Source organism: Cyprinus carpio, chromosome A18 (assembly GCF_018340385.1).
Source record: "Cyprinus carpio isolate SPL01 chromosome A18, ASM1834038v1, whole genome shotgun sequence".
NCBI lineage: Eukaryota > Metazoa > Chordata > Actinopteri > Cypriniformes > Cyprinidae > Cyprinus > Cyprinus carpio.
This window is the reverse complement of record NC_056589.1, coordinates 12,385,144-12,399,449: the sequence shown is the minus strand read 5'-3', so window position 1 is coordinate 12,399,449 and position 14,306 is coordinate 12,385,144. Positions and strand designations below refer to the sequence as shown.

At 40.9% G+C, this 14,306-nt stretch overlaps 1 protein-coding gene across 1 annotated transcript in view; it reads right to left on the bottom strand.

The window, feature by feature from the left end:
- The window catches only part of LOC109110407 (rho guanine nucleotide exchange factor 26-like), an 85,060-nt gene that overhangs the window by 58,993 nt on the left and 11,761 nt on the right, over window positions 1-14,306 (bottom strand). Inside the window, exons 3-4 of the mRNA XM_042775037.1 lie at window positions 13,322-13,373; window positions 5,094-5,239 (exon numbers count right to left, since the gene is read on the bottom strand). Coding sequence (XP_042630971.1) covers window positions 5,094-5,239; window positions 13,322-13,373 — 198 coding nt within the window. The remainder of the gene's footprint in view (window positions 1-5,093; window positions 5,240-13,321; window positions 13,374-14,306) is intronic.

Sequence of the window (14,306 nt, the reverse complement as noted above, 5' to 3'; positions counted from 1 at the left end):
TTTCATGTTTATTAATGTTTGTTCATATAATACAGGGATTCCCAAACATTTTTGTTAGCCAAACCTCTTAAAATAAAATATTCATGTAAAATATCTCTGAGGAAGTTTATATTTCAAATAACTTTTCCATCACATTCTCAATGTTTACAGTTCTCTGATGTCGTTAATGGTCAAATTGACAGGTAAACAATTAAAATATTTATATTTTTAGTGTTCAAGTGTTTGAATTAATTTATTGATTTTACTTTTGTATTTTACATTTTTATGATTGAACTAATTATTAGCTTTTTATCAACTCACAAACCCACTGCAGTTCTTACATTAAGCCCAGTTTGGGAAACCCTGGTGTAATGTAATGTTTAATGCTTTTTATGATGGAATGGAATGTCTTATCTTTCTCTTTGTTTTTTTTTTTTGTTTTTTTTTAGTTTTCTTTGTTTTTTTAATCAATATGGTATTTAATGGTAAGTTTAAAACAAGCTTGGATACTTCTTAGATACATCAATTGGACTAATGTCCAGACCAAAAGCTGTAGAGAAAAGTGTCCTTAGTCTCTCAATGGCTTAATTCACAACAATCAATCTCTTTTGTAAACAGACTGCAACTCTTTAAGTGCACAATAATAAATAATAAAATTCTTTTAGTTCTTATAAATTCTGATAAAATTCTTATAGCTGATAGTTTCTCAAAAATGCATTTTTCACCTTCTAATTTCAAACTATTAAGCTAATACAGCTAGCTAAACAATAACTGACAGGGGTGGGTTGTAAGACATCTTTTAAAAAGTGTTACAACCACACCCTATGATTTTTGTTTTTGTTTTTATTGTTTTTTACAATTTTACTTGAATAGGTGTCTGATGAGGTCACAAATAAGGGAAAGTCAGTCAGGTCAGTTGCAAAGGAAGCATTGTGTCAAATTAATTAAGTTTACTCATAGTGCTTTTAATGATGCCTCAAATCAGCTTACAGAGATATACAGCTGTGAAAATCTTTATTTAGTAGTTTCATTTAGGCTTCATTAGAATTTGTATGTGCATAATTAAAATGTATTTTGTGCCCACACTAAAAAAAAAAAAAAAAAAAAAAAAAGATTTTAGTAGTTTACTCAGTTTACTTAAATAAAATAAGCTAACACAACACAAATCTTTAGTTTTTTACTCAGTTGTCATTTGCACTAAATTTTATACGTTAAATTAAATTACATTTGTAAAATTTTAAGTTAACTTAAAGCGTTTGTGTTGGGGCTACATGAATCATTTACGTTGCATTTATGTTATGTTGATTTTTGAGTTTACCATTATGCTGAAGTGTAGACCTTGTGGTTAGGCTATGGCTACATGACCTCAGATGATGACAACTTTTGTGTTGTCTGTATGGAGCCATTTTCCAACTAAAAGCCAATGGAAGTGTGGGTAAAATCTATGCAGTCTCTGGGCCAACCAATCCTGCACTCAAGGATTAACAAAATTCATTTGTCACCATTGTGACTCTGATTGAGAATTCAGACATAGTGCATGAATGTGCACACATGACAGTTTTTTGTTGTAGTTGTTAGACTTGCATGTTTTTTACACAGATACACAGGAGTCGAGTGTTCATTAGAAATAAAAGCCGTTAAGCAAGTTTGTTCTAGTAGAGTAATTTACACACACGTTTGCACTCGTGAGTTAGACAGAAAGTGGAGCTGAGTTATGTTCAGTCACAAAGAAAGACATTGTTATGGGTTCTTCTTTTGGATTATTTCAGTCAACCTGTTTTTGTAGCATATCGCATGGAGTGGTTTCTGTTTTTTTCTTCTTTTGACTAATTGTTAAAACTTAGCCAAGTATGTGTTTATTACATCCAACCCCAACAGTGGGGTAGATTGTAATAAAGGCACTCCATGTATTTGACATCAACTTATGAGGGGTGTGATATTCTCACAGAGGTTTCAGTGGGTGCCTTTTGTAGTACACAAATGTGGGTGCTTTGTATAAAAGTTTGAAAACTCTAGCTTGAAAACTCTGTGAGTTACAGATGCTCATCAATGTGCTCATCAAATGCTCATTAAAAAAGATCACAATTTGAGTTGAATTTCTGAAATAAATGAACTTTTCCAAGACATTCTAATTAATTGAGATGCACCTGTATGTATCCTGTGTATAAGGCAAAACTTCAAAGCTTTTCAAACTGTGCGAGAAAGCTTTGTGTCTTAATACTATTCAAGACCAACTGGGGTTTAATGGTACATGTATTCGTACCGAAAATTGTCTTTCAGTTCAGTATGCATGTGTACTGAACAAATACAGCATTGTTTTAACCACTGCATGAGCAGAACTTCTTTGGAAACTTCCAGTTTTATATATTGTTACTTTTGATAAGAAACAAAGTCTCATCTTTCAAATTATGTCCTTTTTTCAGGAAATTCAAACAATAATGGCGCTTTTCCACTGCATGGTATGGTTTGGTACGGTTCACTTTTGGGGGGTTTTCCATTGGGAAACTTTTTTTAGTACCACCTCGGTTGAGGTTCCAATTGAACTGTACCATTACCAAAACGTGACGTGTAAACTGCTGATCACGGATTGGCTGGAGAGATTCGTCACTACCTGCATCACTGAACTTGCGACACTAACATAACAGAACCGCTAGATTTAAATAAGCACAGCCAGCGAAGGATCGAACGCAATTGTTTTGAACTAGCTTTTAACAACCAAAAAGTGGCTGTTTCGTTGTCTGTTGAGGAAGTACAGACGTTCCTCTCGTTGATAGCAGAGGAGCAGATCCAGCGAGAACTTGATGGGGTGATGTGGATTGTCGCGGAATGAAAAAGTTTTTGAGGAGTTGCGGCATCAGATGCAAGGCAACTATAACGACATGTGAAGTCATAATATACCATGACTGAGGTGCCCTTGGGCATAGGCACCGAACCCCCAACTGCTCCCCAGGCGCTGCAGTATAAATGGCTGCCCACTGCTCCAGGTGTGTGTTCACTGCTGTGTGTGTGCACTTTGGATGGGTTAAATGCAAAGCACAAATTCTGAGTATGGGTCACCATACTTGGCTGTATGTCACGTCACGTCATGTCATAATCCCACCCACTCTAAAGCGGTACTGAACTGCAGTGGAAATGCGAGCCGAGCCGAAACGTGCCATACCGTACTGAGCCGCGCCGAGCCGAGTCATACCACGCAGTGGAAAAGCGCCATAAATGCCGTTTTGTCACTCTTTGTTGTGGCGTGACAGATCGCTGTATAAATGCCTCAGTTCAAACGGCAGTGCAGAGTGCGAGTGAGCACGATCATCGCTTCCCCTTTATACTAGTTTTAATCGCACGCCTTGTGTAATCGCTCAATCAGTGTTTCAACCTTGGAAACACGTCAGTAAAACAGCTCGTAAACAAAATGTCATGTAGCATTTCATTTACCTCGTGAAGTTATCAGTGTCCACAGCTTGTTAGTTTGCTATAAATGAAGTCTAGAGAAGAGCATTTCGCTAAATATTTGACTATATAGGCCTACTCATTATATTTTACTTTACCTGTTAATGATGTTTAAATAAATCTGTTATGAAAGAAGTTAGAAAAACACAAAAGGAAATTCATTTTGAGATTAGAGAGCAAACATGAAGGACTGTGACAGTGAGAGACAGACCTAGGAGTGGTGAAACGTCTGATAACAACTCCACCAAGACTACTCTTCCTGCACAAATCTGCTACAAGTTCCTGCACAAATCTGCCAGGGGCACTAAAATAAGTAGATGAGGTGACATAAAATGACCTCAAAATGTGTACCTTCCTGTCTCTAAATACCTTTCCGAATTGCTGGAAGGAATTGAAAGTTTTCTGAGAATCCAAGTAAAACTGAAATGAAAAGCAGAGGACTAAAGTTTTACCACCAGTTTTCCAGGGAATATGGAGAGCAGAGAGCACCAGAGAAGTCTCCTGACTGTTACATCATTTGAGCTCCCATTTACCGTATTCTGTTATCTTCATGTATGTCCATTGATCAATGTTGATATGTGAATAAAAGTCTCTTTTGTCTTTATTAACTTTCTGAAGCATTAAAGTTTTCAATTGAGGAACAGAGATCTCTCATCTTTCATTTAAAATGATCTGGAAAATGGTCTGGAATGAAATAAGGGTGAGTAAATGATGTGTGAATAAATGTATTATAGTTTCTTCAAATTTAAACATATGGCAATAAAATCACATGATAGTTAAAGTGTTTATAGTTGTTAGTATGAATCTAAATTCTTATCTGCACTTGTATTGTTTGTGTATGTGATGGTGTTTTTACAGATGGATACATTTGTGTCACCCTACTTTAAAAACTGCAGGCCCTCCTGCCAAAACTGACAGTTTACCACAAAACCCTCTACTCCAGCCTTATACACTTTCCCTTATTCCTTTCGTACACTCTGTCCTTTCTTTTTTTCACGTTGCTCCACATTTTTTAAGTATGTTTTTTATTGTTTCCCTAGAAATATATTTTTCTGCTTTGCCTCTCACACTTTTAATTTTTAGTTATTTTTTTCTAGCATCCCTCATTTTTGCTTGTGCTTTCTGCTGGTGGTTCTTGATTCATAGCAATATAGAGTGATCCAGTTTGCTTCTCTCTCAATTTTATCTCCATCAGAACATTCCTGATTAAAAATATCAGGATATTAGTAAACAAATGCACTAGAAAATTGAATGCCTAAGTGGAAAAAAGGCATTAAAGCTATCCATACTTGATTACGTAATTCCATAACTGGAGTCACTACACTGTTTTATCCATCTCCATTGTTTTTTTCTTTTTTTTTCCATAGGGAAGAATTCTCCAGTATTTGCCAAGGAACTGGCATACTGCCTGACCATTTCCCAAAAGACAAGCTTATCCCAGCCCACTTTCCTTCTCTTTCCCTCCCACATTTGGATAAAAACCACCTGCTTTCATTCTCTTGCACTCTGTGAAGCAAAACTGAGGCTGGGACACCCAGCAAAACAGAATCGGATGACATTCCTTACGATATCAGCATTCCTGAATGCTGATAGAGTGTGTTGCAGCTCAAAAACAACTTTGTGTCCATCAAAACTTAAAATTTTTAAAAGGTGAGCCTATAGTTCCTCACCACACTCAGTTGACTCCACGAAGTACGAATGGGTTTGTACTGGATCACAATGCATTCATTTGACTGAGGTTCTTTGGGTTCAGCATCCTCATCAGAATCATTGTGAAGGGCTTTCTCTTGGTAATTCTGGTACAGAACTTCTTCCTCTAAAAAAACAAAACACAGAGAAACTGTGACTATGAAAACATTCATAAAAATTATTACCTGACGGAAGAGTCTGAACTACACATTTCACAAATTTAACATACCTGTCACCAGTTTGCACAGACATTAAATGTTTGATTGTGTTTAATCTCTAAAAATGTATAAACTTAAAAATTTTGAAATGAATCACAGAAATTATTCTTTGCTCCATTTGACTCATTTAACATAGCATCGCCAACACTAAAACTGCCTGATTAGCAGATACTGATAAGCAATTAGCAAAAACATTTTAGGAGAACAGACAAAAATTTAGGAGCACATTCTGATCAGTGACAGAAATTAATATGGCTACAATATTTACCAGCATAAATTGATTTCAAGGGGAATGTTTTTTTACGTTTGGAAGAGCATTTTTTTTCTAACCTAATTAAATGTATTTGTCATTGTCCTCAAGATTACCTTCCATGTGTATTTAAGCCCTTTGTTTCCTGAGTCCTGCGTGCTGTCTTAAACGTCTATTCCCCTTGCTCTCTGTGTCTGTGTCTGTGTGTGTGTGTGTGTGTGTGTGTGTGTGTGTGTGTGTGTGTGTGTGTGTGTGTGTGTGTGTGGTGTGGTGTGGTGTGTGGTTGCTTTCCTTCGATGTGGTAAATAAAGTCAGTTCCTTGTGAAATTCACTCTTGTCTCCTCGCTCCTTCGTCTCCTCACTCCAACACAGCAGCAGTATTGTGACAGAAGACAGCACCTAACAAAAAGCAAGCCGCACCCCTTCTCCCCATTTTTGTTATAGTTTTTTTGAAAGTGTTTTTGTTTTCTGTGTTTTCCCTTCGTGATTATGGAGATTGCTGAACGCTTCAACGCACTAGCCTGTAGAGATCTTCCCTTCGTTCAGTATGCCTGGGAGTTCTGCGGGCTTGCCGTGGCGACTGCATTGGAGGATGCCACCATCAACTCTCTGTTCTGGCACGGGAGACACCACGGGACTATGCGAAGGGAAGGGATCCTTCGGTGTCTGGAGAGTGTCCTGCCTCAAGCCAGAACCAGCCCGCCGGCCGCAGCATTCTCAAGCCCACTGGCCGCGCTGTTCACCTCTAACCAAAGGAGGAGGATGAGGAGAAAAGAGTGTTCTCTGCCCTCATCCTACACCCTGTGTCGGCTCCAGCCCCAGAGCTCGCTCCTGTGTCGGCTCCAGCCCCAGAGCTCACTCCTGTGTCAGCTCCAGCCCCCGAGGGCTCGCTCCTGTGTCGGCTCCAGTCCCCAAGATTACCCCAGAGAGGGCTCCTGTATAAAATCCCTGTTGAACTCTTATTTTGAATTAGTGACATCACATGTGGGCAGAGTCAGGGAAATGCACAGACAAGTTCAGTTCAAAGACTGTTGAGTTGTTTACGTGATGTTTAACGAGTAGGCCTCTTTGATTGTGTTCAGCACGGCAACATGTCATAGCGATTGTTTTATTACTGGAGCAAGAGCTCCGCCTAGTGGGCATTAGTGTAACTGTATTTGTAGTGTAATTTTGTATGTATTCCTCAATTCCTAATTCAGTGTTGCTTTACTTATTTATTGTGATATATTTGCAAGCATCGTATTTAATGTTTGAGAAGTTTATTTAATTTATTCATTGTTATTCTTTTATTTCAGAAACCACACATATACACTGTATTCAAACAAACTGCTTGTAGATTGATTGGAATAAATCAATGGTTGGAAACAGAAGTTGTCGTGAACTTTGCCTATGAACCTTCTGATCGAGGTTGAGGACTAGATGTTGACAAGCCAGTGCATCCACGCACATACATCTTTAACAAAGTGGTCCTTCGAGCCGGATCCAACGTCTCATCCTCATGGCAGCATCACAAGATTACACTGAAGAATAGCAAGACATGAGCTATGCACAGAGTCTGCTCCAACAGGTATGATACATCAGCCATACGTATATCAACATACTGGTGATCTTGAGCAGACATATCAGCCACAAGTCCCATGCTTTTCACAATGACGTGTACCTCCAATGACATCATCTACATCTACAGTGTACCCGAACTATACCTAGCAAACCACCAATTTATGCACCTTCGATAACACATGTGCAGAACAACACTGTGAATCCCAATTATGTACAACCACAGTTCACACAGTCATTACCAGCATTTGCTCCAGCACAGCCTCTGATGTCTCAGTACTCAGAACCTCCCCCACTGCAATTTGTAAGTTATTCAGATCCATACCCACAGAGCTATAGGCCTACCAGACCCCTAGATGCAATTCCCCAGCCACAGTCATATTCTGCACCATTCCCTTCTACTGTACAGCCAGTTCAAGTTCCAAGCATGGTGGAGATGGCTTTTGCTTCATCTTATGGAATACCTAAGCCTAAGCTCATTCATTTCACCACTGGGAAGGAGAGTGATTTTGCTCTGTTAAAAAAGGGACTTGATTGCTTCCTGGGCCCACATCTCCATTTGACGGAGGACTACAAATTCCAAGTGTTACTTGATAATCTCAAATTACCAGCTGCCTCCCAAATAGCTAAGAGATACATGTATGACCCCATGCCTTATTCAAGAGCCATCCAAGCTTTGCAGCAGTGCTATGGACAGCCCCGAAAACTGGTACAGGGAGAAATCGGCAACATTCTCCGCACACCTCCACTGAAACCAGGGGATGCTCAAGGTTTTGAGGACTTTGCATTATCAGTTAGTACTCTTGTTGGCTCTTCCAAGTACTCTTCCAAGACTGAGCTTATGTGTGGTTCCCATGTTGACAGATTACTCACCAAGCTTCCATCCTTTCATAGAATTAGGTTTGTTGAATACTGCATCACCAAAGGCATTATCCAGAATGCGACTGATAGAACCTACACTCTTCCTGAGTATTCAGAGTGGCTCGAGAGAAAATCACAAGCACTTCAGATATCAAGGAGAGCAGCTGATCTCTACAGTTCAGATAGACCTCACTCCGAGAATAGAGAACAGAAAACCCTGAAGCCACCAAAGGTACAGTCCACAATCTATTATGGCATAGTCTTTCATAGTCTTTTGACCTTGTCTTTCCAGAAAAATAAAGAACAGACAAAAGCCAAGAAATGGGAAAGCTTTAAGCCGTACTGCCCCTTCTGCAAATGCCAACAGCATTACCTCAACTCTTTCCTGAATTCGGTAAACTAAACTTTGCACAAATAACAGCATGGATAAAGGACAACAACAGATGCTGGATATGTGGCAGAGGTCATGAGCCTACAAACTGCACACTGAAAAAGCCATGTTCCAATTGTGGAGAACAACACTTGTCAATTCTTCATGAAACTGCATCCACCATCAACAAGTGCATCCTTACAGTGAATACAGTACCCCGCACAGTTTACCTTGATCAAGTAACTCAATCTGGTAGAGTCACATTGAAAGTGGTTCAGGTCAGACTTCATAGCAAAGGGAGAACATTGGACACGTATGCCATTCTAGTCGATGGGTCTGAAAGGACGATAATTCTCCCCACAGGTGCATTATTTTGATCTGGAGAAGACAGCTGAATCACTTGCCCTCATGACAATAAGACAAGAGGTAGTAGAGATCCAGGGTGCATCAGTCTCATATGAAGTGTCTGCCTCTGTGAATCCGAGCATTCGTCACAAGATACACACTGCCTTTATAGCACGAGAGCTGAACATTGCTTAGCAATCCTGCTCTGTGGACATTTGAAAACACACGTTTGCACATCTGAGAGACGTTCCCATTATTCCCTTCAAAGAGGTATAGCCCATGATACTTATCAGTTCTGATTACCCACATCTCCTCACACTGATAGCTCCAGTACTTATGGGCCCATTGGGTAGTCCTGTTGCAGTTAGTACAAGTTTGGGCTGGGCTATCCAGGGTCCAACTACATTGCTTGACCAGCCATTGGAGACTACTTTTCTGAACATCTCACTGTTCCACTCTCCCACACAAGATCTGTCTCATCATGTTGAAAAGTTATGGCAAGTAGACATACTTCCCTTTCAGCCCGTGAAAGACATGACTTCATTTACAGCGATATCGTTGACTTGATTGCAAATTATTGCACAGATACTATTTAAACTGAATTGAGCTGCATGATGACATCACTGAATTCAATGATGAACTGCCTTTAACTGTCATTTTGCATTATTGACACACTGTTTTCATAATTAATGTTGTTCAGTTGCTTTGACGCAATCTTTTTTGTTTAAAGCGCTATATAAATAAAGATGACTTGACTTGACTTGACATGACACGATCCAAGCAGGAAACTAAAACAAAGAGAGTAGAAGTGGAAGGGGTCTCTCGCTGTGCAACTCCCCTTCTTCGCAAAGGGAATGCGAAGGTCTTGCATGCAGGTCCAGAATCAGTCATGGCTGTTTTAAGGGCCACTGAGCACCGTTTGAACTCTAAATTCAGAGCTTGCAGAAGTCTACAAGAAAGAAATACACAAACTGGAGCAGGCAGGGTATGCAACAAAACTCACTCCTGAAGAGGCTAAAGATACAGATCCCCACCCCCACCACCTTGTGCATCACAACAACAAAGCCAGGGTTGTGTTCAACTGTTCTTATCAGTTCCACCAAGCTTCACTGAATGATCAGTTACTCCCAGGACCTACATTGGTTCCATCATTGCTGGGAGTTCTTCTGAGATTCAGACAATATCCTGTGGCCATCAGTGGGGACATACAATTCAATGTTTCACCAAGTGTGCCTCCTTCCAGAAGATCGGCCTTTGCTGCACTTCTTATGGAGAGATCTGGAAAGGGAGAGGAATCCTGACATCTATTAGTGGCGTGTTCTTCCATTTGGGACCACATGCAGTCCATGCTGTGCCATCTATGAAGGCAATGAAAAGGTAGCAATTCAGTATTGAAATCCTTCTATGTGGATAACTGTTTGCAGTCCCTTCCCACAACCGATGAGGCCAAATAGCTCATAGACAAAATGAGAGCCTTACTATCTGCTGGGGAATTTGAAATAAGACAATGGCCCAATAACTACCCAGAGGTAATTGCTCATCTACCAACTGAAGCACGGTCAGAAAGTTGTGAGCTATGGTTGACTGTAAACAAGACAGACCCACAAGAGTCTACACTTGGGCTCTCTTGGCACTGCCCATCCGACAAGCTTAGCTATCGAAACCGCCCACTATCCACAGATGAGCCCACTATGTGCAACCTTTATAGAGTGCTAGCCTCTCAATATGACCCTCTTGGTTATATTTTGCCTTATACCACCCGGGCTAAAATCCTTGTTCAAGCTCTGAGGATAAACGAAAGAGACTGGGATGACTACTGAAAAGGAGATGCTCGACAAATGGCAAGAGTGGACCAATGAACTGCAGTACCTCCCAGTGTAGGCATGCCAAGGTGCTATTTCCCAGTCTGTCCAGAACCTGACAATGACAAGATCGAGTTGCACATATTTTGTGATGCCTCTGAGAGGGCTTACGGTTCAGTGGTCTATCTGCATCTCCAAGACAAGGAGGGAAGGATTCATACTTCATTTGTTATGGCCAGATCCCGAGTTGCACCCAAAAATCAACTATCAGTTCCCCCACTGGAACTGTGTGGTGCCCTTACCGGAGCACAACTAGCTAAACTCCTCTTAACCAAAATTACCCTACCCATCCATAACACTATTCTCTGGACAGACTCCACCACAGTTCTCACTTGGATCAAATCTGAATCTTGTCATAGAAATACAAGAGTTGACCAGTTCAGAGAACTGGAGATATGTGGAGTCAGATCTAAACCCTGCTGATGATATTACAAGAGGGAAATCTCTCTATGAACTCTCTCAGGTATGTCAGTGGAATCAGGGCCCTTACTTCCTCCAACATTCACCAGAACACTGGCCAACACCACCTACCTTATCCTCAACTGATGAGAATGAGCTAAGAAAGTCATTTTTCTGTGCTCATGTTGCTGTCCTTCACTCCTCCCTACCAGATCCAGAGCAGCACACAACATGGGCAGACTTGGTTGAAGCTACCTACCAGTCTGTCTACCTCCCCGATGTCAGGTTCACAACGCATTGATACTGAACTACTACTTCTGAGACAAGCCCAGCAGGATAGTTTTCCTGATGAAGTCCATGCACTTCAGAATGACAAGGTCATACGTGCTAGCAGTAGGTTAGGTACTCTGTCACCTGAATAGGATCAAACCTTGGAAGTAATTCGGGTAGAAGGTCGCCTTCGCAAAGCTGAGAAACTTGATGTTGATACCTTGCATCCTATTGTATTAGCACCTGATCACCCCATCACTAAACTCATAATACAAGACTATGAAAACAGACTTCTTGAGCGTGTCTTCGCAGAGTTGCGAAGAACCTACTGGATTATCCGAAGCAGACAAGCCATAAAGAAATATCAACACCAGTGCAGAGAATGCAAGAAATGGCGCAGTAAGGATCAAGTTGTGTCTGAGAAAGTACTGTCAACTGTTCTTGTAGAAGTGGAGGAAATACTAAATTCTAAACGACTTGGGTATGTATCATCAGAAATATCTGACATAGACCCAGTTACTCCAAATCTCTTGCTGATGGGGCGGCGGGATGACTCTCTTCCTCAAGTGGTTTATGGAGCAAGAGAATTTTGTTTGGAAAGAGAAAATGGAGACATAGCCAAGTCATAGCTGACCAGTTCTGGAAACAGTTCATTCAGAACTACTTGCCAAGTCTACAACCCCGTGCAAGATGGCAAAAATCTACACCAAATATATCAGTGGGACAAGCAGTCATGGTTGTGGACTCTCAATTGCCTCGACCCCTCTGGCCAGTAGGCAGAGTAAACCAAGTTGTTACCAGCACTGACGGAACAATTAGAATGGCGGATGCAACTATTGGAAACCATGACTACTGTCTCCCTGTTTCTAAACTAATTGTTCCACCAGATATGCCCACTGATACCAATGGTCCCTAACTTCAGAGAACGAGGATCTTAAATTTATTTCTAATTTGCTGTACAAACTAGATATTCCTCCATTCCCAATTCAGTGTTGCTTTATTTATTTATTTTGATATATTTGCAAGCATCGTATTTTATATTTGAGAAGTTTATTTAATTTATTCATTGTTATTCTTTTATTTCAGAAACCACACATGTACACTGTGCATCCACGCACATACATCTTTAACAGCTCCAGTCCCCGATTTTAGACCAGAGAGGATTCCAGTCCTCAAGTCTAGCAAAGAAAGGGCTTCAGACCCCGAATTTAGCCCAGAGAGGATTCCAGTCCCAGAGTCTAGACCAAGGAGGGCTCCAGTTCCCACGTCCAGCCCAAGGAAGGCTCCAGTCCCCAAGTCAGGTCCCGGGAAGGGCCACAGTTCCTGAGTTAGGCCTATGGAGGGCCTCTGAAACCGACATCCTCCCCAAGGATTTTTTTTTGGGTGGGGGGTTGGAGGGTGGTGGGTTCAGTAGGGGTCCGAGTACCGAGTACCGAAGCCAGGCTCCCCGGGCTCCCTGTTCCTCTATGGCCCCCTGAACTGCCTGATCTACCATGGGTCCTGGAACGGGTACCACTCTGGAGGCCTGCTGTCCTGTTGCTGTCCTGAGGGTCCCCCAGAGCGTCTATTACCCCTGCTGTGTGTGTGTTCCTTCAATGTGGTAAATAAAGTAATTTCCTTGTGAAATTCTCCCTCGTCTCCTCGCTCCTTTGTCTCCTCTCTCCAACACAGCAGCAGTAAAGTGACAGTCATCTGTCATGTCAAATGCTTAATTTTTTTTTCTAAATATTTTGTTAAAACAAATTCATTTAGAATAATAAGAGGCAATCAGACTGTTACCAATCAAATTAAATCAGCATCAACAAAAGTTAACTTTGCACTATAGAGGTGGCAGAGAAACTGCATCTAAAGAGACATTACCAAATTTAATTTGATAAGCTGCTTAAAAAAAGGCAGCTCATGTTAACCTGCTTCACCATATAAACACAAATACACTAAACCACTAAGTTCAATCTCTGAAGTGTAGTCCATAGCACATTTATATTTTTTTTGGAGGATGTTTACCTAAGTCTCTTTTGAGTGTGCTGCGTATAAATAACAAATACAAACAAAGGTCTGGAGGATGACCACTGCTTACCCTCACTGTCAAATGTCCGCCGAGTCAGGAGGCCTTTCTTCCTCTCCACATTCTGCAGGAAGCACAGGTGATTGATTAGTTGGGTTTGACAAGTGGGATTTCTTGGGAACCAGTGGTCCTTAAAACATATACTTTAATTAATTAATTAACTAATTAATTAATTAAATATACAGTATATACACCCTTTTAGGTACACCTGTTCAACTACTCATTAACGCAAATCTCTAATCAGCCTATCACATGGCAGCAACAATGTATTTAAGAATATAGACATGTTAAAGACAAACTGCTGAAGTTTAAACCGAGCATCAGAATGGCGAAGAAAGGAGTTTTAAGTGATTTTGAACATAACCATAGTTGTTGTTGCTAGAAGGGCTGGTTTAAGTATTGATCTACTCAGATTTTCACACAAAACAGTGAATGGTCATAAGAAGAGAAAATACGGAGAGAGCAGCAGTTCTGTGGGGGTGGAAATGCCTTGTGGTTGCCAGAGGTCAGAGGAGAATGGCCAGACTGGTTTGAGCTGCCAAAAAATGCAACAGTAACTCAATTGACAACTCAGTGCAATTGAGGTATGCAGAAGAACGTACAACACGTCAAACCTTGAAGCATATGGGCTACAGCAACAGAAGATCACCCCGGGTGCAGGGCTCCAAACTGTGACTAAAACAGTCGCATTTGCAACCATAAATATAAATTTTCGAGTGACGTTTTTGCTGAGGTCGGCACTGGCGACTACCCGCCGAAAGCTCCTCAGGATTTAACCGTTAAAAAAATTTTCTCAGGCGGATGATTTGCTTCATTCTAGCAGCACCCCGTCTGTGTTAAAACGAACTCGGCCCGAAGGTTAATACACACAACTACACCGAGTGTGGACCTGCCTCGTGTACAACAGCTTTCAGCTGAGATCGGCCCATAGAGAAAAAGCCGTCTGTCAGCCAGAAGTGTTTTGTAGAGTCGGTGTGGCTCTGGCCCATTATCTTCT